The sequence below is a fragment of the Phaenicophaeus curvirostris genome, chromosome 13, assembly GCF_032191515.1.
Source record: "Phaenicophaeus curvirostris isolate KB17595 chromosome 13, BPBGC_Pcur_1.0, whole genome shotgun sequence".
Taxonomy (NCBI): Eukaryota; Metazoa; Chordata; class Aves; order Cuculiformes; family Cuculidae; genus Phaenicophaeus; species Phaenicophaeus curvirostris.
This window is the reverse complement of record NC_091404.1, coordinates 20,604,751-20,629,778: the sequence shown is the minus strand read 5'-3', so window position 1 is coordinate 20,629,778 and position 25,028 is coordinate 20,604,751. Positions and strand designations below refer to the sequence as shown.

The 25,028-nt window shown below is 58.5% G+C and overlaps 1 protein-coding gene across 1 annotated transcript; it reads left to right on the top strand.

The window, feature by feature from the left end:
• The first annotated feature begins 2,550 nt into the window (after positions 1-2,550).
• Positions 2,551-24,770, top strand: NALF2 (NALCN channel auxiliary factor 2). The gene is made up of 3 exons (XM_069867718.1): positions 2,551-3,273; positions 21,107-21,286; positions 21,834-24,770. The coding sequence occupies exons 1-3, from the start codon at positions 2,560-2,562 to the stop codon at positions 22,221-22,223; spliced, it is 1,284 nt and encodes a 427-aa protein (XP_069723819.1). The 5' UTR covers positions 2,551-2,559; the 3' UTR covers positions 22,224-24,770.
• The last annotated feature ends 258 nt before the right edge of the window (positions 24,771-25,028 follow it).

Below are 25,028 nucleotides of genomic sequence, written 5' to 3'. Positions count from 1 at the left end.
TATTCCAGCATCTCCTCCCAGCTGTGCTGGAAGGGAGAAAAGGAATGGGGTGGAAAAGCTGGAGGGAAGCTACCCCCTGAGCTCTTGCTTGTGCTCCAGGAGCCGCAGGTGTCTGTGCCGTGGCTCAGAGAAGTTGTCTCCAGCCTGGGTTGCAGTTTTCCTTATATCACTTTCAGTGATGCTCGACATTTGTTCGTTCCGGCTGTAAAACCTCTCCTGGCTCCACACCAGGTATTTTTCTCACCTCGGTGCCTCAGCTGGAGCAGAGCAAACTGTTGCAGTGTCTGCAGCTCAGACACGTTGGCCTCCGTGATCAACGCGCTCTTTGCTCTGGGCGTGCTGTGCGGCAGCAGAGTGGGAGTTCAACTCATCTGACGGCCCCCGAGATGCCACCAAGAAAGGTCGGTGGCCCGCGCTCTGCTGTGCAGGGTCTGTCTTCAGAGGAGGGTGGCTTTAAATAGGAGCAGGGGCCCAGGCGGTGGCCGTGGCAAAGCAGGTTCTGCTCTCCTGGGCGTTTGGGATGATGAGAACAGTGGGCAGGAAGATTTTGGCTCCCCGTGCTGATGTTAGAGCAGCGCCCTGAGCACCAGCTGAGCTGGCAGCCCTGCTGTGTGCACGCAAAGCCCTTTCTCCACAGGTCAAGGTGACAAAAGGAAGAAGGATGAAGCCTCCAGAGACTTTCTCCGTGCCCACGGGATCCCACCCAGGCCAGCCAGAGGGAGACAACCAGCTCCGTTGCTGGAGAGCTGTCAGCAGAGCTGGGCAGCAAAGGAGCTGGTTCAGTCTGGGACACAGCTTGGTGAGAACCCCAGGAACAGGAACACTTGAGCCAATTCCCACACAGCCAGGTTAGTGCGCGGGGCGGAGAATGGTGTCTGGTGTGGAGAAGGCTCTGCCCGCTGCTTGTGGCACGAGTTTGTGTTGCAGAGCTCTGTTTGGTTTGAGCTCCCAGGGAGCTAAAGGTCTCTTGGGCACCCTCATGGGGACAGTAGGGTTTGGAACACCCAGAAGTGGCATCCCTGGAAACTGGCTTCTTCTTTGTTTTGGTGCCTGTTTGGAAGTTGCTCCTGGTGATCTAGACATGGAATTGTTGGGATGCTTCTCAGGGTGAGCAGTGCCTGGTGATGCCCAACATCCATCTGCCACGGGAGAGCTCGTTTTACAGCCCCTGAGAGGCGTGACCCCGAGAGCCCCGGTGTCTGGCACCGGTAGGAGGGAGATGGGGCTCCCAGGAGGGGGTCAGGGCACCGGTAGGTGGGTGACGGGGATCCGAGAGGGGTCAGGGCACCGGTGTGGGGGTGACAGGGCTCGTGGGAGGGCATCAGGGCACTGGTAGGTAGGTGTCGGGGCTCCCAGGATGGGATTAGGGCACCGGTAGGGGGGTGACGGGGCTCCCGGGAGGGGGTCAGGGCACCAGTAGGGGGGCGATGGGGCTGCTGGGAGGGGGTCGGGGCACCGGGAGGAGGTTGTCGGGGCTCTGGGAGCGGGTTAGGGCACCGGTAGGGGGGTGTCGGGGCTCCCGGGAGGGGGTCGGGGCACCGGGAGGGGGGTGTCGGGGCTCCCGGGAGGGGGTCGGGGCACCGGTAGGGGGGACACAGGGGCTCGGGGGGACTCGGTGTCCCCGGGCCGGGGTCCCCGTGCCCGGCAGCGCGGCCGGTGCCGGCGGGAGGAGCTGTCCTTCAGCACCACGGCACCTGCCGCCGCGGGAGCGGCACCGGGGGCGGCACCGGGAGGGGAACGGGGAGAGTGAACGGGCAGCGGGGCAGGGGGCGGCGGGGCGGGGGGGGGAGTCAGTGGGTACCGGGGGGGAGACCGGGCATGGAACGGCCACCGGGGAGGCGGCTGGGAGGGGTGCGAGCACCGGAGGGGGGAGAAGGCAATGAATGGGCACCGGAGGGGGCAGTAAATCGGTGGGAGGGGGCAGATGGGGGGGTGGGGGGGGAGGCAACGAGTGGGCACCGGAGCGGGAGAGTGAAGGGGCAGCGGGGCGGGGCAGGAGGGGCGGCAGTGAATGGATGGGGGTGGGGGCAGGGGGGGGAGGAGGAGGAGGAGGGGAGGACAGTGAATGGGCCCCGGGGAGGGGCGGGGGGAGAAGGCAGCGAGCGGGCAGGGCCGGGGAGCGGGGCTGGAAGCGGGGGGGGGGTCGGTGTTTGCGGGGCCCGGTGTGTGCGGGGCGGGGGGGGGGGTCGGTGTGTGCGGAGCCCGGTGTTTGCGGGGGGGGGGTGGCGGTGGGTCGGCTCGGTTGAGGGGGGGTTGGGGGGCCGTCCCAGGCTCGCGCAGGCGCGGGGCCGCGGTGGGGGCCGGCGGGCGGCGGCGGCGGCGCCGCGGTGAGGGCGATGGGGCCGCGCGGGGGGCACGTTGCGGCCCGGGGGCGGCCGGGCAAGCGGAAAGCCCCGCGATGAGCGGGGGCGGCGCGATGGCGGCGGCGCTGTCGGGGCGGCGGGGGCGGTGGTGGGGGCGGCGGCGGCGGCGAGGGGGGGCGCGGGCGGCGCCGGGCGCGGGCAGGTGACGGCGCGGGGGGGGCGGCGGCGGAGGCGGCGGCGGCGGGCGCCCCGCGGCATGATCCGCGGCGCCTGGACGTACCCCCGCGGGGGCGCCGCCGGCGGGGCCGTGTGCTGCGCCCCGCGCCGCAGCGACAAGCCGGCGGCGGACCCGGAGCGCGCGCAGAAATGGCGCCTCTCGCTGGCCTCCCTCCTCTTCTTCACCGTGCTTCTCTCCGACCATCTGTGGCTCTGCGCCGGGGCCAAGCTGCGCGCCCGCGAGCGGAGCGGGGCCGGGAGGGCGGCGCGGGGCCGGGCGCCGAGGGCCCTGCTGGCCGCCGAGGCGGCCGGGGGAGGCTGCGAGGCCCTGCTGGGCAACCTCAGCCGGGCCGCGGGCCACTGCCCCCCGGCGCAGCCCCGCGGGGACCTGGGCTCGGCGTGCGGCCGCCTGCACGCCCTGCAGCGCCCGCCGCTCCGCTCGCCGCCCCCCGCCGCCGCCGCCGCCGGGACCTTCCTGCAGGCTCACTTTAGGAACTTCAACCTCTCCTTTTGTGATACTTACACCGTGTGGGACCTGCTGCGGGAGATGCGCGGCCCGGACGGCCTGGACTGCAGCCTGGACAACCTGGTGCTGGAGCTGGTGGCGGCCGGGGACGCCTGCAGCAGCTGCGTCCAAGCCTACCAGCGCCTGGACCAGCACGCCCAGGAGAAGTACGAGGAGTTCGACCTCCTCCTGGAGAAGTACTTGCAGTCGGAGGAGTACTCGGTCAGATCCTGCTTGACGGACTGCAAGGTAGGAGTCGGGGGGCCGGGGGAGGGGGGGCAGCCGGAGGCCCCTCCTGGGTTGTCCTGCTGAGCTGCGGGGACCCCGGCTGCACGAGGGGGCTGTGGTTCTCCTGGGGACCCCCTCCCTGCAGGAGAGGGCTGTGGTTCTCCTGGGGACCCCCTCCCTGCACGAGGGGGCTGTGGTTCTCCTGGGGACCCCCTCCCTGCACGAGGGGGCTGTGGTTCTCCTGGGGACCCCCTCCCTGCACGAGGGGCTGTGGTTCTCCTGGGGACCCCCTCCCTGCAGGAGGGGCTGTGGTTCTCCTGCCCACAAACTGGGGGCCCAGCTGCAGGAGGGGATCCAGCTCCCTCCTGCCCACACGCCTGCCAGCAGGCCAGGGGTCTCCCCCTGCCCCGACACCCCAGCCTGGCGGTGCTGGCAGGGTGGGTCGAGACCCCTCGGGGCAGCGGGTGGTGGGAGCGAGAGAGCAGAGCGGGGCTTGGCCTAAGCGTGCGTGTGCTCGCACATCCCTCCAAACGCATCCGTGCGCAGGCAGGTACCGGACACCTTGCTCTTTCCCAGCCTCACCTGCACTTGTACACATGCAGGAGTGCGGGGCCCCTCACCGCTGCCTCGGGCCTGCTGCCCGGACGTTGTTAAGCTGAGGTGTGTAGACGAGCAGTGACCTGAGATGAACCGTGCTGCTGGAACCCCTTCTCTGCATGCAGCAGCTGTTTTCCATCCCTTCTACCCCAGGGAGACAGTCGGGGTGCCAGGATGACCCCTTCCCTTGGCGTTACCCCTGGTGTCGCTGACCGTGCCCAGCCCTGGAGCACAGTCCACGTTCTGACAGCCAACGGGTTGCCTCTCCCAGTATCCATGAAGCCTCAGCGCGGTGTCATCTCCTCTCTGTCCGATGCCACGGCTGTATCTCTGTCCGGAGCCCAGTGTGGTTCTGGGCATTGCCCTCCTTCCACACAGCACTCGCCAGCCCCCGGTGCTGTGGCTTCAAGCTCCCCAGGCTCCCCTGGGTGCCCTCCCTCTGGATGTCACCGGGCAGCGCGGTGGTCTCAGTATTTAAACCTGCTTTCCCTTTCTCGGTCCCGCATCCTGGGAGAGAGGCAGCAGGGTGGGATACAGCATCGTCCCAGAGGGACAGTGGCTGAGCATCCCTGGTGACAGGATGGGGATTGACCAGTCCTCCTCTGGGAGAGTTTTGAGGGATGCTTGGAGCTGCGGTGGCAGCTGGTTCCTGGGGAAGCGTGGGGTGCAGCGCTGGGGACGCTGAGGTGATGTCTTTCATCAAGGGCACAACAGCGTGATCCTGGCCACCGCTCCCAGGCCCATGTTTCTGCTTTGCTTTTGTGAGGAGCCGGTTTTGGAAAGGAGCTAGTGCTGGTGTTCTGGGCTGGTGCCAGGCCAGGTAATTACAGCCTGCTTGCCCAGATTCCCCCCGGGGGTTCCCACGGAACACGGTCACCAGCCTGCACCCAGTGCTCTGGCCCTGCTGCTCTGTTTCTACGGTGAGGGAAAGGATTTAGCATTGCTCGCTGTTGCGATGCTCCCAGGAGCCCAGCAGGGTCTTCCCATCCTGCGTCCGGTAGCTTGTACAGGCACCCTCGCTTCAGGGTTAGCGCCCGTCTCTGCCCAGTCTGACTTGGTTTTGTTCGCTGGTGTAGAGACCTAGAGAGAGAAGCAAAGAAAGAGTCTGGAGAACAAGGGTTAGGAGGGGCAGCTGAGGGCAACCGGGGTTGTTTAGCCTGGAGAAAAGGAGGGCAAGGGGAGACCTCATCGCTGTCTACAACTGCCTGAAAGGAGGTTGTGGCGAGGCGAGCGTTGGCCTCTTCTCCCAAGTAACTAGTGATAGGAAATGGCTTCATGTTGCACCAGGCCAAGTTCAGATTAGACACTGGGGAAGAATCCTTTCACAGACCCTTTACAAAAAGGGTCATTGGGCACTGGAACAGGCTGCCCAGGGAGGTGGTTGAGTCACCTTCCCTGGAGGTGTTTAAGGCACGGGTGGATGAGGTGCTGAGGGATATGGTTTAGTGTTTGATGGGAACGGTTGGACTCGATGATCCGGTGGGTCTCTTCCAACCTGGTTGTTCTGTGATTCTGTGAAAGGGTCTTCAGGCACTGGAACAGCTGCCCGGGGAAGTGGTGGAGTCCCCATCCCTGGAGGCATATTAAAAATGGGTAGAGGAGGTGCACAGGGATCTGGTTTTGTATTGGTCAGGTACAGTTGGACTCAATGATCCCAAAGGTCTTTTCCAGCCAAGCGATTCCATGATTCTATTGAAGATGAAAAAATAATCATTACCTTTGGGTCTTGGGCAAGAAGATGCTCCTGGTGACTCTAAAGCCTCAGGGCGCAGTGCTGTGCTTGGATGAGTCTTCATGAAGTGTCCCTGGGCTTCACATCCTCCATGGGAGAGCAGGAGAGGGGCTCAGAAGACGCAGAGCTGAAGGCAGCAGCAGCAGGGCATGTACCTCCTAACTTGCTCCATTCTCAGATCACCGGCTCCATCCTTGGAGCCTCCGTGGGCACCAGCTTTGCAATTTCACGGGCGGCGTTTGGGAAGCAACAGGAAGGTGCGGGCGGCAGGGCCACCCGCGAGGCCGTTCCCAGTGCAGGTGCTCAAGGCTGCACACACCGACCCGAGCCTGAGCAGCTCCTGCTTGTTTCTGCCTCTTGTGAAAATCAGGCCACTTATTTAAGGTGTTTCCATATGTATTTAGGTGCCTCACTTCAGCCTATCGCAGCCACGAGTCTCGCTCTTGCCCTGTCGGTGGCCGTTCCCTGTTTGTGAAGCCAAATCCCTTCAATGTGGTGTTGACCAGCGAGTTGAGGCCTGATTTTGAGTCCCCGGGACTTCAGCAGAGATTGCAGTTCCTCGTTGCGTTGGGAAAATCTGGCTGGCGGGATTTTTAAAGCCACCTGGATTTGTCATTCCTATCCAGATGCCGAATAATACTGCGTTTTCTGATGTGACTTGTGGCTGCATGCCGCTCATGAATCCCCAGCAGAGAGCTGCCGCTCGATGGTAGCAACACACGAGAGCAAACGACAGCAGAACAGAGGAGGAGTAGAGGAAAATAGAATAGCAGCATGAGGGGCTTCTGCAGAATCCTTGTGGTGGGATTCCAGCTGCAGGGAGCCCTGTAGCGGGGTAAACGCGGTTTCTGGGGCTGGGTGAGCGTGCGGGGCAGGGGATGAGGCTCACCATGGGGTGTTAGAGCTGCTTCCCCATTGTATCCTTGCTGTTGTGGAATATCAGCTGGAAAAACAAGGCAGGGAAACAAAGCAGCTCACCTGCACGCAGCCTCCCTCTGCAGAGCCATGTATCCCCGCTGTAATTCCATCCCCAAGGAGCAGAGCAGCTCAGTAAACACCACACAGGGTGCTCTCTGTTGGCCAAACCGCCCCGGTGGCTTTGGATCTGTTGCACCTGCTTTAAAACAACAAAAGCGGCACCGGAGCAGCCGGTTCCCCCTTAGGGCAACAGGTCTGACCCCGAGTTAAGAAGTTGGATGCAGTGGAGCGTTGTGGGTTAGTTTCAGGAGATGCATAAGTCCTGTCATTCCCTATTAATAAGTTATCCTGATTTATTTTTGGGGTGCTTTGCTTGTAGGGGAGAGGCAGGTGCTACCTGGGGGGTGAGCAGCACCCTGAATATCCAAACCCTAAGCTCAGGGAGGGCTGAGCCAAAATCTTTCTGGGAGCTGGGAATGCCATGAAATGGTGGGGTCTCTAATTGGGCTGCTTTGATTACTCATTGCTGTAATACTCTCCTAGGCCTTTTTATTTGCTTCTTGGAAAGAATTCCCGGGCAGATCCCACTTTCTGCTTGTGTTGTTGTTGTTCCCGTGCAGCACCATCAGCTTCCAAATCACACCCTGAAAATGTTTTAGTTATTACTCCTACAGCTCGCACCAAAAATCCCCACGGCTGAGAGCCAGCGAGTCGTGAAAATCCGTTTCTCGGGTTTATTGTTTGTTGCCTTTTCCGTTTGGTGGGGTTTGGTGGAGGCTGGATCTCCAGCTCCGTGCCAGCAGGTCCCCCGGCTCCCTGCGAAGAGGGGAGGAGGGGGTGATGATGTGGGTCTGCAAGGCCCATCCATCTTCTGGAATACCTTCCACCTCTTGCTGTGAAGAAGATTGGAGTGCCAGCTGCTGGGGTCCTGGTGCTCGCTAGTGGTGATGTGCATCAAAGAGGTGGAAAATACTTGTGGTTCTCTGCCTATAAGAGGGAAGGCTCATTAAATGGGCCGGGAGCAGCTGCCTGCCACCTCCGTCTCCCCTCTTCCCACGTGGCTTGTGCTCTTTGTCGCTGCAGGACTCGATGGACTTGATGCACTGCACAGTTTTGGTGACACATTGGTACCGTCCTGCAGCCTTGAGAAGGGCTCAAAGAGATCATGGCTGGGGGATGGGGATGTTGCAGCCAAGCTTCCCTCGTGAGATGTGGGACGTTGGGAGCCCTCGCAGCACGTGAGCCATTGGCTCGGGCTTTGCAGGGCATAGTGCAGGAAGAAATCCCCGTCCCTCCAAAGGGATGCCCTATGGGATGCTTATGGCTGGTTTGTGCCTTTTTTCCATCTTTCTGAACAGGGAAAAAGCTGCGTTGCTCCAGCTCAGACACCGCCAGACGAGAGGTTTTCTTCTGTAGAGGCAGAGCGCTGTTTGTTCTGTCTCCCTCTCTGACAGCCACTACCGAGAGCTCTCCGAAAAGTGCACGCTCCCACCGCTACCAGGGCAAATCAAGATCTATGGGACAAAGCCTACTGAATTAAGGACTCATTAGGTTGCAAGAAACAAAGCTGTGGAGAGGGAAGGCCTGACAGCCGGGAGCTGCAGAGCTGGGGCTGGTAACAGCGCTGGTGGGGAGGCGAGGCTGGACAGGACCTGTAGCATCTCAAATTATATTAGATTACCAGGGTTTCTCTGCGCCCGAGGCTGTTGAATCTCGCTGCGGTCATGGCCAGATCTGCTTCTGCATCTCTGGTTTCCCTGTTACCCACCAGAGAGGCCCATCTGAGGGAGTCTGGTGGGGCAGGATTTCACTCCTGAGGGTTTTGCGACGTGTTGGTGTTCCCCTGCTGTGGGTGCATGGGTGACACGGTGAGAGGTGGAGGCTAGTCCTCGCTGTGAGGTGCCACAGCATCGCGTCTGGCACAGCTCTTACGGATCAGCCCAGCCCTTACGGAGCGGCTGGAGAGCAGATCTGGGGTGCCTGGGTTCAGCACACTGTTTGCTTGCTCTTGATTAGCCAGGAACGGCATCAGTGATCTGTCTCTGCTCAGCGTCTCTCCCTGTGGAGCATCTTCTGAAAACTATGCGTGCTGGGACCAGGAGCTTTAGGAGGGCAACATCCCAGGGAGACCTCAGGCTGGAGGTGCCTCTTGGTGGAACCAAAGCAGCCTTTTAGCTTGATAAAGGCAGTTATCGTTGAGTTGGTCTGGGCTTATCCAAAAGGCTGCTCAGCCTGGTGGCTCCAAGTGAGGGTGGAGCTGGTGTGTGGGCAGTCCCGTGCGTGGCTCGGGGTCCAGGCATCTCCAGGTGCCTGGGGTGTGGTGGGCTGGTCCTGGGACCACAGAGGTGCTGTGGGGCAAAGCAGCCCAGGGTTGAGGCTGTGGGGCACTCCCCCTGGTTCTGGGCTGTAGAAGGAGGGGATTTACCGCTCCGTGTGCCTGCCTGCTTCGGGCTGGGTGGTTGTCTGTCTGTCGCTGCCTGTTGACATCAGTCAGTGGTGCTTAAAGGAAAAAGAAACTGTGTGCGAAGGTAGCGAGGCTCCGCACAGCAACAGGCAGTGGGCAAATGGTGCAGGGAAGAGCGCGAGGGAGGGCGAGAGATCTGTCTCCATCAAACCGTCACCAAGTAGCTACAAGTGACGCAGGCGCCAGCACCTCTTCCTGTGCCCGCGTGCTCCCGGCTGCGCCTGCTGCCACCGGTGCTGGATGCACGTGAGCCCGGGTTCCTCTCCATGTGTGCCTGTCCCCAGCAGTGTGATGTGGGGGGGGCCTTCACCACCGGGGTGGAACGTGCCACTCGGAGATCCTGGTTCAGCTCTGGTGGCAGAGGTGCGGTGCGACACTTCGGGGGCTAACAATGATTTTTGGAAAGCACTCGGTGTGCTGCCGTGCTGTTGGGAGTCGGGGAGCTCAGCAGCACGTGCCACAGTGTCGGTACAACGACACAACCCCCCTGATCCTCCCTTGCTGACGCATCCGTGGCTGCTGGCTGCCCAGGGTGGCCCAGATCAGGATAGTTTGTGATGCTGGTTTTGCTAACAGGCAGGGACACAGGCTGTCCCCACAGGCAGGGGGATTCACTGGTGTTGCGCTGCCTGTGAGCATCCTGGTGCTGCTGGGACGCAGCTCCCTGCCCACAGCCGGCACCGAGAGGTGGAAGGGGATGCACGCAGTGTTTGCTTGAACCCAGGCCTTGCCCATGAGCAGGGCTTTGCGTGATCCCCGTCCAGGGACAAGCGTCTCTTGCATGAGGAAGAGAGCCTTCTGCAATGGCAGGGGTCGTGGACATCCTGGATTCTCCCATGGCAGAGACCCCTGGCACCGCCGCTGCGCTCGGCACCCAGACGCCCTGAGGACCGGGAGGCAGCGAGGTCTCCTCAAAACACCCCAGAGGTGCCCATTGTGGCTTCTCCTCTGCCGCGTGGCTCCAGAGCCGCCTGCTGGGGCTAGAGGCAGGAGCGCAGGATACACCTGGCTGCCAGGGGCTATTCCCTCTGTCACCGGGATGCCATTAGGATGCAACTCATGCCTGGCTTCACGCAGAGGAAGCTCAGCTCTGCTGTCGTTTGAAGGGCAATGACTCAGGGACAGCAAATCTGTGAATGAGACACGGAGGCAGCTTGGGCGAGCAGTAGCCATCTGTCCGTGCTGCCTGCAGCCCCGGCTCCCGTGGGCAGAGCCGGCAGCTCCCTGTCTGGGGCGGCTCGGCCACTTCAGCCTCAATCCTCTTCCCTGCAGGCTTGGCCGCTTCAGCATCACTCCTCTTCCCCGCCTGGCTGTTGCTCTTGGCTTCACCCCAGGCCCTGTCTCCCAGCCGTGCTCCTGGGTGCCAGAGGGAGGCTTTGGGCTCCCCCAAACTCTGCTGATGTGACTGTTGTGTTAAAAAAGGCTGCGTGAAACAGCATCACCTGGCAAGGTGTTGGCTTTCCAGAGCCTGCGTGAGCATCCTGGTGCTCCTGGTCCTGGCTGAAGTGAACGCTGCCTGCCCAGCTCATCCCCTTAGGAGTAACAGAGACGCGTATTGGGCATCTCAACTGGTACTTTATCTCTGCATGGAAGCTTCTGTGGTGCTTCTGGTGGATGGAGGCTGCAGAGGGACAGAAGGGCAAGGGGAGACACAGCAAGGAAAGCTGGAGAATGACCCCCACATCCAAGTGAGCTGTAAAAGGAGGTGAGTCCTCGTGCTTGAGGATGCAAAGCATCTAACCACGAGGTTGGACGGGAGCTCTGCTCTGGGCAGGAGATGCAGGCAGGGTCCAGTGGCGGCGATGATGGTTTCTCCAGGGGCAGTGGCTCTCCCCCTGCCATCTGTGAGCTGTTGCTGTTGGGTCTGCACCACCCAGCATGGGGAGAGGGGATGTTTGGGAGAGGGGGTGCTCACTTGGTTTGCAGAGCTCTCTGAGGTTATGTTTGAGATGTTGCCTGTAGTCCATGCTCCAGTCCCCATCCCAAAGGTCTCTGAGGGGTCCGGGCACCCCTGTTCCCCACCCATCATTGCTCCGGCTGCTCGGTGGGACCAAGCATGGGGAGGAGACAGGAGAAACGGTGCTGGGGTGGAAAAGTCCTGTGTGTTTTGCTGGCTCTGGCTGCCTGCTGCTGTCAGGGGGGTTTGCTCCTGGATGCCATCTCCAGATCCTTATTTGATCCCTGGGGCTCTTCAGGGCAGCAGAAACACCATCTGTAGAAATGCTGCTTGTTGTTTGTGTCTGGCAAAAAGCCGTAACCCATCCAGCACGCCTGGCACCGCCGTCAGCTGGGCTCTGCTTCCCGCGGGGCTGCCGGGGGCTGCAAATCTGTGTCTAGGAGGGATGCTTGTGCAGGCAGGGCATCTGCAACACTAAAGTCCTGGGATTTTTGCTGTCTGCTGCTTAGTTTTTAGATGAATTCTAGGTGAGTGGATTGGATCTACACACCCGTGAGTTCTTTTTCCCCGTGAAGGGACTGCAGAGCTTCCCTGCCCCGTGCCCTCAGCCCGGCCGTGCCCACAAAACTAACTTGCTCGCTGTATTTGCCTGGGGTTGGAAGTTCTTGGAGCATTGCAGCCTGCTACCAACCTGGTTGAGCCTATGGAGAATATATCAGAGGATGTGCTTGGAAAAACCCAGGCATTTGACTCAGTTGTGTTTGTGAACTTTGCCCAGTGCGTCCAGCATGACATTGCCAACCAGTCAAGGGAGGGGATTGTCCTGCTCAGCTCCACCTTGAGCGCTGGGTGCAGTTTTGGATGCCACAGGATAGAAATGATCTGAAGCTACTGGAGAGTGACTAGAGGAGAATCCAAGTCCCGTTGTTTTCAAGGCTGCGGGAGGCAGCAGCAGCCCCAGGGTTTGCCCACATCCCAGCTCCTGACCTGGGAGTGGGAGGCAGCCTGCAGGCAGGACTGGCAGGGAGGACCAAGCAGTCATGCAGCTGCATTTGTGGCAGCTTTACAGAGAGGGGAGGAGAGCCACAGCGTGTCCTGGGCTTGCTCCAAGGGAGAGCAGCAGGGATGGGGCTTCCCCGCAGGAGCGCATCCCTTGAAGCTCGCTGCCTGAGGAGGAGCAGTGCTGGCTGGGAGCATCTGCCTGCTGCTCACCATGGAGACTGAGAGTTATCCTGGATTTCTCCCCACTTCCCTGGGTGCCTTAAGCCTCCTCCTAGAAGGGAGATTTCTGCAAGTGCTGTTCAGCTGGAGATAAAAAAAAAAGAGGTTCCAGCTCTGAGGTCTGAGATGAGCCGTGTCTGCTCCTGTGGGCTCCATCGGCAGAAGCTGCCAGGAGTGGTGACAAGCAGCCCAGAAGCCATCTCCTGCTGCGTTTGCCTTTAGTTTAAGGGACCTCTGCACACCAGTTAGGTGTAACGGGAGCCCCCTAACAAACCCAGCATCATGTGGGAGTCCGTGCATCTCCCTCTGACAGTACAAGGTGCCTGGGAGCCAGGCTGCTGAGGTGGGACGCTCCCATCTCCCTGCGGTTTGCTGCATGAGGGAGCTGGGACTGGGCAGGTACTGCTGCTCACCCTGCTCCATGAGGTGCACCAAGCAAGGCATAAGGCTGGACAGGTAGCTCCCGCTGCAGGGTTGCCTTAGACCCTGTAGCGCACACTGCGTTCCCGCTCGTACAAAATGAGACCTTGCAGGATGTCCTGCACCGTTCCAGCACTCGAGTGGGAACGAGGGGCTCCAGGCAGCGTGCGGGATCGGACCTTTCCACAGGCATCAGCTGTGAAGGCAGCCCTGCTGTGACGCCCCAGCGTGGCCTTCGCTGGGCTGGTCTCTCGCGCCCTCCCAAAAGCGATACTGCAGCCTGACCGCTTCCCTGGGAGGCAGATGCACCCGCTCTGCTGGAGAAGCTTCTTCCTTGCCCCCATCGGCTGGTGGGTAATTTATAACTGGTGGCACTGAAGTGTCTCGCATTTATTTTTTTATATCCTATCTCATGTAACAGGATGTTCTCATTATCTGTATAAATGTTTAATCTGCTTTTGGATCCTGCGAAGCTCCTGGCTGCAAATGGGAGTCAGTCCCTCAAGCGATGCTAATAGACTGCAGGGACCCAACTTTCCCTCTGTCCCAACTCGATCGTGGTCAGCTTCAGCTTTGTAGCGGTATTTAATTACTTTTTAACGAGTTGGGTGATAGCAGACGAGGCTGGTAACTAGCCCTGGGTTACCTGCAGCCACTCCGAGGTTGCCACCCGGTGAGCGATGGGCACACGTCTTTCCAGAGCCGTGCCAGCTGGTGCAGCCGCTGCCAAGACCCATCGTGCCTGTGAGCAGCCCTCCTACCTGCCTCGCTGAGCTCTCCCACTTGCACCTCTGCCCCTGCACCCGCATTGCTGTGGCTGCAGCACCAGCTCCTGCCTCCATACAGGACGTTTTGATGGAGAATGCTGAAAAATGAGGGGACCTGTGGTGTGCAGGCACACAAGTGCCAGCTCTGGAGAGCAAGGGGGGCTCTTGGCAGCAGTCCCTGCCTTCCCCTTGGTCCAGCCGTGGTGCCCTTGATTCCAATGAGCGGATTAGCTAGCAAACGAGGCTGTAAATGCGGTGGCAGCCCCTGACAGCATCCTGGGCTGGGAGCTGGCAGCGTTCACCCGTGCCCCAGGCTGCCAGCTGCCCGCGGGCGCTGGAGGTGTGTTTGCAGGGGAGGGCTGTGATGCTGGTTCTCCCGCCCTTTCCCAGCTCCAGGTGTTCCCAAGGCACAGAGCTACCCAGGAGCTCTAGCATGACTGTTACCTGGGCTTGGAGCGTGCATGGAGGTTGTGCTTTAAAGCTGTTTTCTCTTAGTTTTGAAGGGTGAGAGCTTAGGGAACTGCATGTGTCACTGATCTGAGCAGCCTGGAGGGGGTTTATTTTGGGGCACCTTCTTTTCTGGAAAAGAAAGGGCTTTCAGAACGTGTCTTTATTCCAAGAGCTGGGAATTAAAACCAAGATACTAAAAGCCATGAACTTCATGCAGTCGCTGCGGTGGTGAGAGTGGAATGCTCTGACTGATGTTGCTTTAGAGTCGTTCTGGAGTGACTTCAGGGATGAGATCAGGAACCGTGGGAGATGCTGGCAGGGACAGGGCTCTGGTCCAGGATGAGGGTGGGAAGTGGGGAATTCGTCTGCCCAGGATGCTCCTTGAGGATGAGACTGGTGGGTTCTGTCCTGGCAGTGCTGGGGTGACGAGCTGGGATGCAAACTGGGGTCATGCATGGGATGGCTGGGGGAAAACTGGTGGGAAAATAAACCCCGGAGAGGAGGGGCTGCAGGGTAGCAGAAGCTTGGCAGCCCAGCCGTTTGCCTCCTGGAGTTTGGAAAGGCAGGATCCGTGGCTCCAGGCGCTGTCAGCATGAGGGACGAGTCAGCATTATATATATATATAAAAATAATAAACACCAATAAAAAATGGCATAATCACAATGTTTTGGATTTGAGGTTAGATGGGTTTCCCCCCAAACCACGTGAATGTGGCAGGACAGGGATAACGCAGCTCCAGAACTATCAAAGCTGTTACAGATGTGATGTCCGAACAGCCCATGGCAGGGCTCATTTAACAGAAAAAAGTGCTGCTTAAAAAGCTCAGTGTTGTTAATGTCAGGGTTGCAGGCGGCAGAAATTGGATACAGTGGTAATTGGACAATGCAGCTTGTGTTCGTGACTCCTCCCGGCCGGCCATGGACGTTAGCGTTCCCTTAATCCGCTGCCATCCAAGGGGGCTCTTCCCTCCCTCCCTGTGCGTCCTGCTTCCCGTGCTGCATCCTGATGTGCCAGAGCTTGGAGAGACGCCCGAGCGGCTCATTAGCAGTGCTCATTTCCCTGTGTCCAGGATTAATGAGGCGCAGCCACTCCAGATGCTCATCTCAGGCCATGATGGAAATGTGAGTCCCAGGAACAGCTCCCGGAGGTGGGGGCTGGCCGGGGTAGGTGGGGAGTTTTCCTCTCAGCCCACCTGGAAATGGGTGCGCGCCGTATCCCAGTGAGCTCCCTGGGCAGGAATGAGGTGGGGTTTGGAGCGAGGTTCCAGGGTCTGGTCCGAGGGAGCAGGGTGCTCCTGCACCTCCCCAGCAGGTCCAGCACTCCTGGCCTCAGCGGCAGCAAAGAAGAAGAAGAGGGTTGTGATAGGAACACATCTGCTTCCAGCATGAATCCCCAGCCCGAGCACGCTCCTGGGTCTCCTTCCAGAGCTGCCCCCAGCGCTTCCTCAGATTACTCAGCAGAGCCCAATATTATTGCAATTAAATGCAGCCCCGGGCAGCCTTGCCAAGCTGTAAACTTGGGCCTGGTTTCTCAAAGCATCCAGCTTGGCAGGACCTAGTGTGACAGCTTATTCCTTTTCCTGGACATCCTGCAGTGGGGGATCAACCGGTCACGCTGTGCCGGGGGCTGCCCCGAGGCGTTTTGGTGAGTGAGCTCCCCACCTTGCGGTGGGTGAGCTCCCCACCTTGCAGAGGGTGAGCAGCAAGCGTTGCCTTTTCTGCTCAGAATGAGATTGTTTTGTGGGGGAAAGTTTACTGCTTTCCTCTCTGCCCTCATTATCCTCCTCTCCTCTGGTCTACAAATCTCCCTCCCTGAGGAGAGGGCGCTGGGCCAGGGATGCGGCCCCAGCCCCTGCCTCTGAGGAATTGATTAGATATTGGAAAATGTTTCTTTATAGACAGAGTGGTGAAGCCCTGGCAGAGGCTGCCCAGGGCAGTGGGGGGGTCTCCATCACCGGAGGGTTCAAACACGCTGTGGCCGTGGCGTTTTGGCACATGGTGTAGTCAGCATGGTGGGATTGGGCTGATGGTTGGACTGGATGAGCTCGTAGGTCTTTTCTAACCTTAATGATTCTATGATTTTAAGAAAAGGGGTTGTGGCAGCTGGGCCGGGCTTCCTGCACTGTTAGCAGGGTTTTCCTGAGCAGAACTTCCCAAGCGTTGATTCCAGCTCTAATGGGAAAGCAGCAACTCGTTGGGTTAATTACCGATTGTGGTGGGCATCCAGACTGTGCCAAGCGCTGCATCCTCTGCAGAGGTGTTGCACCCCAAGGGTGCTGCTTTATCCCTGCCCCTGGCTTCTCCCAGAATTTAGCTGGGGTGGTTGAATGGGTGATGCCAGGGTTTACAAAATACTGGCAGCAACTCGAGTTGCATTGAAATGGCCAAATTGATTCAAAAAAGGAATACCTTATTTTGTGCAGAAGGACTTAAGAGTGCAGAAAGACTCTGGGAAAGCTGTTGGATGGGGGATGCCCTCCTGGTGCTGACAGGAGGCAGCGAGAGAAGTGTGGGCAGCAAGGAACTCCGTCTGTGCCTGTGCAAAGGCTGTCCCTCCGGCTGCTGCTGTTGGATATCACTGGAAGTGTGAGCAGACAAGCAGCTTAATTAGGTGGCTGCTGGAAATCCAGTTCATTTGATTTCTCTTTAACATCCTTTATGATGGGACGCTTGGGCACACCTGCAAAATTCAGATGCAGAGAGATCGCTTCTCCTCCTCCTCACGTATAAATCTGATGTTGGCCCTTTTCCTAGGCAGCAAAACTCCTTGTGCTTTCTTGGAGTCATCTAGCCAGTCCTCAGAGCTAAAAAATGCAGGAGGAGGGCACCAAAATAGAGCTTTCCGGAGATCAGGTCACTTCTATTTACTCGGCTGGGCTGGAGGTGAGCCAAAAGCAGAAACAGAATGGCAGAAACGCTGATTGCAAACAAACGCGCTTCCTGAAGAAACCATAAAGGGCAAGGATGGAAAACAACAAGCTTCCCCTCGTCATTGGACCAGTGAATAGATTTCTTCCTGTCCTAAATTCCCACATATCCTTTATAACGGCAAGAGAAAGCAGGTTACGTGGGGTAAGCTCAGAGATATTGGAAACTGTTGTCAGACCAGAGCCGTGAGGCTGCTGCTGGAGCATCCTGGGGATGCTCCTGGCCTGTAATCCTCCGACAAGAGGATGCTGGTGTCTCCTAGGGATCTGCCTGCATCCCAGCCTCATCCCTGCGGAGTGGGGCCGCTCCATCAGGTCTTCCCTCTTTATCTTCAAACAGCCGTGGGCAGTTTCCATCCTGCAGGGCTGCAGGAACACCGGCAGCAACGCCCGGGGATCTGCTGTCTCCCAGCTCTGCTGCTTCGCTCTGGGCAGGCGAATGTCCTGGAAAGGAAAGGGAGAAGGGAAGGGACCTGCAAATCTCGTCCTCTGCCCTCTCCAGTGACCTAAGTACAATCTCTTCGCAGCATTTCACTCAGCATTTCCATTAAATTCATGGGAATACCGTTGTCCAAGCCTGCACTGCTCTGCCAGACCTCCCTGGTAGGAGTCAGTGGAAGCGTTTTAGGGGGAAAACATGCAGATCCATACAGAGGCTGCTTCTGCAAGGTGTTCTTCTGCAGGAAAGCGGGATGAGCCCGAGCTCCTTCCTCCCAGGCTCTCGGGAGTCTCTGTGCCAGCTGTTCTGGTGGCTGCAGCCCAAAGCCAGAGCTGGGATGGTGCTGGTGACGCTCTGGAGCATCCCTCCTCGCCGGGCTGCTCAGGAGCTGTGGATGCAGCCGGGCTCTGGGAAGCAGCAGCACGGGGGAGAATCAGGGATGATTAAAAGTCTGGGAGGGAGACTCGCAGGAAACACGAGAGAGTAAATCAGCCGAGCTTGCCTCAGTTATGACTAAACGGGGAGTGTGATGCATCTGCAAACATTAGAGACGTGTAAACGCAGAGGAGGGAGAGGGACGGTTAATGGAATGATTGAAAGGAGTGAACTTTGGGATGGGAAAATGTAGGTCAAGTATGAAGGGAAACTTGTAGGCAGTGAGATGTGTGTTTGCAGCAGGGAAACAACCTCCTTGGGTGATGTGAGGGAGTCCCACTGATGGAGGTGCCCAGCACTAAGCTGGATGAGGGCCTGGAAGGCAGGCTGAGCGGGAGGGATGGATGCGGTGTGCCCTGTCTGGTCCTTCCATCCGCACCCTGCGGGCTGGCACGCAGGGGCAGGCGGGCTGCGCTGGGCATCGGGGATCCCGAGAGCTGCCAGCTAGGACTCACAGCCTTGTCCCTGGGGAGCAGTTACACAGCTTGCAAAGGTCCATGTGCAGCATTTTTGTGTCTCCTTGGCACCACAAAACAGGTTGGTGCCTGAGGAATTGGGGAGCAGCAGCCTCGCAGCACTGCTCACCCAGGGAGGGGAGCACCCGCTGCTGGCCCTGGGGCACGATGCAGATTTGGTTCGTTTCCTATTTGTGACCCCCATGTGGATGGATTCCAGGCTCTGCTGTTGCAGGTGCTGCCACTTAGCGTTTGCAGCAGAATTTTTGTGAGCGCGTATAGAATTTGTGGCCGTTTTAGTGTGACCAGCAGGAAGGGAGGGGATGCTGCCCCTCTGCTCCCCTCTGGTGAGTCCCCACCTGGAGTCCTGCGTCTGGTTCTGGAGTGCTCAGCATGGGAAGGACATGGAGCTGTTGGAGTGAGGCCAGAGGAGGCCATGGAGATGACCTGAGGGCTGGAGAACCTCCTGTATGAGGAGAGGCTGAGAGAGTTGGAGTTGTTCAGCCTGGAGAAGAGAAGGCTGGGGGGAGACCTTAAAGCACCTTCCAGTACTGAAAGGGGCTGCAGCAAAGCTGGGGAGGGGCTCTTGATGGGCAGGGATAGGATAAGGGGAACGGTTCTCAGCTGAAAGAGGGGAGATTGAGATGAGATGACCTCTCTGTGGCCTCAAGTTGCACCAGGGGAGGTTTAAACTGGATATTAGGACAACATTCTTTACTGTACAGATTGACGAGCACTGGAACGGCTGCCCAGGGCAGTGGTGGAGTCCCCATCCCTGGAAGGGTGCAAAAGCCATGTGGGTGTAGAACTGAGGGCCATACTTTAGGGGTGGAGTTGGCTGTGTGAGGTTTATGGTTGGACTTGATGGTCTTAAAGGTCTTTTCCAGCCTAAAGAATTCCATGTTTCTTTTTTCTTCTGATCCTCCATCCCATCTACCGTACGGTGTCAGTGTCCATGGAGGTGTCTAACCCTGCTTTGCCTCCTGTTGACATTTCACGAATAGATGGTGCTTTCCCAAGAAGAAGAGCCATGGGCCACCCCACCGAGGGTCCATGTCCTCCTCGCTGCCCCACCATCCCCTTGCTCCCAGCACTGTCCCTGAGGTAGAGGAGGACGGCAGGGAGGACACGCGTTGCTGCTGGGGTTGCAGCATCTCTGGAACACGGACTGCGCTCTCCCTGCCTGTCTCCTTTCCTCCTCATTCCCAGGGAATCATAGAATGGTTTTGGTTAGAAAAGACCTTTAAGATCATCAAGTCCAACCATCAGTCCAGCCCTACTAAGTCCACCACTAGACCATGTCCTCTACTCATCTTTAAACACCTCCAGGGATGGGGTCTCAATAATTCACATCCAGTAGAGCAGGGAGAACAGGCAGGACCCCAGCTGGATCTCCTTCATCCCAGCTGAGAGCCCTGACCACAGGGCTATTGACTGCTCTGAAGAGCCTGCTCCATAGATCTGGGCCTGGTCCCGATTAAACTCATTGTGATGAAAGTCTCACCAAAACTGACATGCTTCCATGAGAATTCTGGGTTTCATGATTTGGCATTTTCCAAGGGGAAAAAGAAAGAGGAAAAAAGAAGCTGAAATAACTTGCCAAGAATTTCCCAACCAGCTCTAATCCTGAGCCCCCACCATGGTCCAAACAAACAATGATAAGGATCTATGGAAACATGGGGAAACAAAGAAGTGATGTTTTTAAAGCCACCAGAAAATACAAATGCAGCTGGGAAGGAGGAGCCTGGGGTTTTCTTCAAGCGCGCCGAGGAGGCAAGTTTTTTCCCTTTGAATCCCAGGGAGTCCTTTCTGCTTGGTTTCAAAGGGGGTCGGATGTGGTCACTAACATGACCTTAACGCTAGCGCCCAGATAGAACCGTAGATGAGCTGGAGGTGCCAGGGACGGCGCTGCTCTTCCCAGCAGCATCACGGGTTGCTCGCAGCCTGGAGAGTGACCACTGACCGTGAGGAACAAGGGACCCCCCTCTGTTTTCCAGCAAGCCGAGACACTTTCCACCCGTGCCTGATGCTCGGGAGATCAGGGGCGATGTGGCAGATACAGTCCTAACTGAAGCATCTGGGCTGCTCCCGGCCAGCTGTGATGGCCACGAACACACAGAGGGTGGGAGGGAAGGGCTGGATTTTGCGGAGGGTGGTCATCCTCATCCACTGCGGATGGAAGCCACTTTCTCACCCCTGCTGCCATGTGGCTCTGGATCCAAGAGAGCAGGAGCGGGGACTGGACAGGCTGGAGAGGAATGGTTGTGGCACGGTCTTGCAGGTGAACCTCCAGGTCACTTTTGCTTCTGGAAGTGTTTTCAAGCACGGTTCAAGCCAGTGGGAAGGGGAGCAGGGCACACAGGAGGGCTCTGTACCGCTGTTTGGTGCATTCGAGTGTGACATTATCCTGTAAAATGGATGTGTTCCCACCAAGCTCCGTCCGTGTGAGCCAAAGGAGATGGCATGGCAAAAAAACACTGCTTTCCTATGGATTGAGAATCTCTTCCAGAACCAGGTGGGTGGGGCAGTTGAAGAAGGTGGTTTTCGGTGGCAGAGAGGGACGAGTCAGAGGCCAGAGTGACTGCGGGTGCTGCTTCCCAGCATTCACCGTCTGCTCCTGTCTGGCAGCTTTTCCAGCAGGCAAAGAACGTCGGAAATTCCCAATAAAGTTCGCCCCAGGGTCTGTTTTGCTGTGCTGTGTCCCTCATTCAGAGCTGATGGGGACCAAAGTCCTTTAGAGGGGGTGTAAATCACTGCCCTGCCCCGGGGGAGCCACAGACTGTGGGGAAGGAAGATGCTCTGGGATAAGCAGTGCTTGGCTGTTTCTTATGACGGACCAAGCTCTTGGGCCACCAGCCTTGGCAGCATCACCGCGGTCTGTCACAGAGCCCGTCTGTCGGGGACACTAGTACATGTGGTTATTTCCCTTTATAATGAGTTTCGTGTATTGGATGAGTTCCACAGACCCAGTTTCTTTCAATCGGTGGGTGAGTTAAGTAATGCCGAAGCACTGACACGGGTTTCTCAAGTGAGCCGAGGTCTCCCTCACTCTCCCTTCACCCCATGTCTCCACGATGCTTTGGCTGCCCGGGCGTGTGGGGAGGTGACACGTCCCTCTCGGTGACTTCCCTAGGCTGTCTACAAGGCCTGGCTGTGCTCCGAGTATTTCAACGTGACCCAACAACAGTGCCAACAGCGGATCCCATGCAAGCAATACTGCCTGGAGGTGCAGACCAGGTGTCCGTTCGTGTTACCGGACAATGACGAGCTGATCTATGGAGGTTTGCCTGGCTTCATCTGTACGGGTAAGGAGGTCCGGGAGCGGGGCTGGGCTCCCCACACCACGGGCATGGGGCATGGGTGGGTGCTGAGGAGCCCTGTCATGCTTTGCAAGCCAAGCGCTTAGTTTTCAAGTCTTTTTTGGGGATGGAGAGGGAGGAGCTAGAGTGTGGAAACACGGGGAGCACTGCCTGGCTGCCAGAACGTGGCGATCGAGGGGCAAGGGGCAAGAGGTTAACGTAGACAGGGCAACAGCCTGCAGCGTAGCGCAGGGACTGGAAGCCTGGCCTCGAATTGAATGGTAAATGGAGCACGTAAGGGATGAAGGTGATGGGATTAAAGCAGGTCTGGGACATTTAACTGCTACCAGCAGCATCTGGGCTGCACTGAGCACACCTCAGGGCCACGCTCTCTGCCTGCACACTGCTCCAGGGGGCTCTGGGTGTCCCAGTTCTCGGGCTCTGCCCATCCTGCAGCGCGCAGCTGGCTGGCGTGGGGACTCAGTCCCTGCGCAGCCCCATTTGCAGGCTCCTGCTGACCCCCTCCTCTCCCTCTGCTCCCTTCCCGCAGGCCTGCTGGAGAACCAACTCCCCGACGAGGAGGAGGCCAAGTGCTGCGAGGTGCAATGGGACTCCTGCGACCACCCCCCAGACAGCAACGACAACTCATCCCCCACATCCGCAGCGTCCGAGTCACTCCATTTCCACCGCCACGACCCCCACGTCCACCACCAGCGGCAGAACCACTACCATCTCTACCACCACCACCACCAGTACTACCAGTCCCACTCGCCATCCTTGCTGCCGGTCTCCGCGGGGTCTCGCCTCGGCAGCAGCAGGATCAGACTCTGCGTGCTGGTCCTGATGCTTCTCCACACCATGGTGTCCTTCTCAAGCGTGCACGGCAGCGGCGGAGGACTCGGCCTGGAGGCCCTGCCCGCTGTGGAGGAGAGCGTGGCACGGGATGAGTGACGCGGAGGGGACAGCTGACCTCCAGGAACACCAGATCTCTTTCCACGAAGGGGGCACTTGCTATTCCTCCAATGGGAGGCACGGGATTGGGGGTGACGCACGCACACCCACCCCCGCACATACCCCCAAGAGCTGCTCGCCGCGGGGCATCCCCGTGATGAAGAGTCTCTAATGCGCACAGGGCTGCGGGACTCGGCGTTGAGAAGGGTTCGGTCAGTAGCAGCCGGGCAGCGCGGGCGCAGGAAGGTACGGCGGGGGGAGCGGAGGAGAGGGGCTCCCGTTGGAAGGGGGGGTCTGCCTGGGACTGCCACGCATCTCCCATCCGCCTGCCGCGAGTGCCTTGGGCGCCCGCACCGTACCCACCAGCGACATGCCAAGGGTTTGACAGCCTAGCTCCCGGTTCTTTTCCTTCTCAGTCTACATCCCAAAGGGCCACGTGGGCAGGGAGGCAGCATCTCTCAGCACAGCCTTGCCCACCCGTCTCCTGTCCCAAGGGAAAAACCCACCAACTCAAGGTGGAGCCATCCCTGTGGTGTGCGGCATCCTCAGCGCGGCATTCCCTGCCACACAGCCTGGGCTCGTCCCCACGCTGATGGGATTTGGGGCACAGGAGTGGGACGGCGTTATGCTGCACTGTGTTATTACTTGGGGTTCAACTCATTATCTCCTCAACCTGCTCCCCCAGGCTCGCCTCTCCTGCTCCTCTGTGCAAGGAAGTGGAGAGGGAGGGAGGAGGCGCGGAGCAGGAGGAACGTCCACAGCATCCCCATGTCCCTCTGTCCTGATGATTTGGTTTAAGCTTTTTTTGGTTTCTTTCCTGGCTGGAGCAGCTGGGCTCTGAGATGAGACAGGGAGATGTGGCTCCAGCAGTGCACAGGCTCAGCGAGGGAGTGGGATCGCACATGGTAACAATTGGATGCAGGGCGTCGGGAGGCATCCTTCCATCCTTCCCAGCTACAAGTCATCGCCTGGATGGCAGGAGAACTGGGCAAAAGGGCTGGAGAAATCTGGCTTGGAGGGGGAGTCTCCCACACAAAGAAGAGGCGCTAATAAAGCCCAGCAGGGGAAGAAAGTTTTTGTGAATACTTTCTATCCATGGATGCTCCCCAGATCGGACTGTTTCCAAGGAGCCCAGCTGGGACAGCTGGACTCAGCCGGGCAAGGTGCTGGCTGATGCAGCCCCATCTGGGTCACTTGGGCCTGAGCTCAGCATACCCAGGGTTCAGCCCCAAAACAGACATCAGTCCCTGCTTCCCTAGGAAATCCCTGAATTCCCCACCCCCCGGGAGCTGTTCCCAGCAGGAATGCTGTGTGGTGGTACACGAGGGGTGCTGCCGTGTCTTCAGGCCGGGCACCAGAGATGGGGAGGTTCATTCTGGTTGTGGGCAAGGGGAAGGAGGAGGGTGTGTTTTGGCACGAGTCAGCTGCAAAGTGTCCTGATCACCACGTGGATGTGAGGCTGCTCGTTGCCCACAGAGGACGCGAGGTGGTCGTTGTTTCTAGGGTGCCTCTGGCTGGGGGAGCCCATGGCAGAGCCCAGGCTGGGTCCTGCATCTCAAATCGATCCCAGCTCCTTGTGAGTGTCCAAGTATCCCAGAGTTGAGGACCATAAGAGTTTTGTGGCTTCTGGTCTGTTGAGGTGAAGCAAAACCAAGCAGAGCTCCATGAGCAAAGCTACTTCCTACCTGGCTGGAAGAAGGAAGTACCGGGCGTCTCATGGGAAGGACAGGTTTCCTGACATTTCCAGCCCATTTACAGACCAAAGAGGCTCTGAGAAGCAGCTGAATGTTTGATTTCTGCTTTGACTTGAATCTCAGAGCTTTGTGGTGATGTTTACACGCTCTCAGTTACCTGTTACCAAAGTCCCACAGATAAAAAGCCCGCTGTCCCTTGGTTATCAGGCAGGAGAGGTGGCGGTCCTGGAAGATGCAGGGAGTGTTCCCCGAGCAGATTGCCTTGCTGTTGCTACCCAGAAAAGGTAGGACCGTGCTCATTTGACTGTTCCTTGTAGCTTCCGTGTATTTTCAGTCTAGTTTACACCCGCCTGAGAACTCAGACGTGCGACAGCTCAGCAAATAGGAACGTGACTCCTGGTTTGTTCTGCTGCTGGGACGTGAGCAGTGGAGCCGCTTTGCTGACTGGGGCGAGCACGCCGCCAGCCCGAGGGAGGGAGCACGGTTCTGTTCCTGCCTTGAGACAGCCGGATCCAGTTCACTCTTAAGGAAATTAGATTTTTCATGTACTGCCAAGAGTTAAGCTAATTCCAGGCGCCTCTCTCGGAGATAGGCTGCATCCAATCTTGGAACGACTCATCTAGAGAGAGAAGAATAGCCCAGTGTGGTGCGTCAGCAAGTGGCCCTGAGTCACCGGCCCTATTCATTGTCTGCTGGGGGACACTGGGCAGCGCCCGAGCCTGCGCACTGCAGACGGCGTGGGGGTACGGGCTGGCTCTTCTGCACCCTGCATGTGTGAATCCAGCACGAAGACCGTTCTTGAGGGGTGTCTGTCCTTCTGTCTGCCCTAAGGCTCTTCCTCACCGCTGGCAAGCAGAGCTTTGATGTTGGGCCAGGCTCGGGTGGGTTTCGTGGCACTGGGTGCCGAGATTTTGTGATGGGCAATTTCCACAGAGCTGCGAGAGTGAGGTCTGACAGCCCCAGTTCTCTTCAGGGACTAGGGGAGGTGACAGGGGTTTGCTGGAGTGACCTAGAAGAGGTGACAAATGTCCTCAGCTTCCATAGCATTAGCTGATGAGCTGCATCTCCAGAGGCAGGCAGCCCATGCTGCGTCCCACTGAGTCTGGAAGCT

What these genes read in the sequence shown, in the direction of transcription:
- NALF2 (XM_069867718.1), top strand. Translation starts at nt 2,560, where the DNA reads ATGATCCGCGGCGCCTGGACGTACCCCCGCGGGGGCGCCGCCGGCGGG. An exon ending in CCTGCTTGACGGACTGCAAG is followed by an intron (nt 3,274 to 21,106) that starts GTAGGAGTCGGG and finishes TGACTTCCCTAG; the next exon opens with GCTGTCTACAAGGCCTGGCT. An exon ending in TCATCTGTACGGGTAAGGAG is followed by an intron (nt 21,287 to 21,833) that starts GTCCGGGAGCGG and finishes GGCCTGCTGGAG; the next exon opens with AACCAACTCCCCGACGAGGA.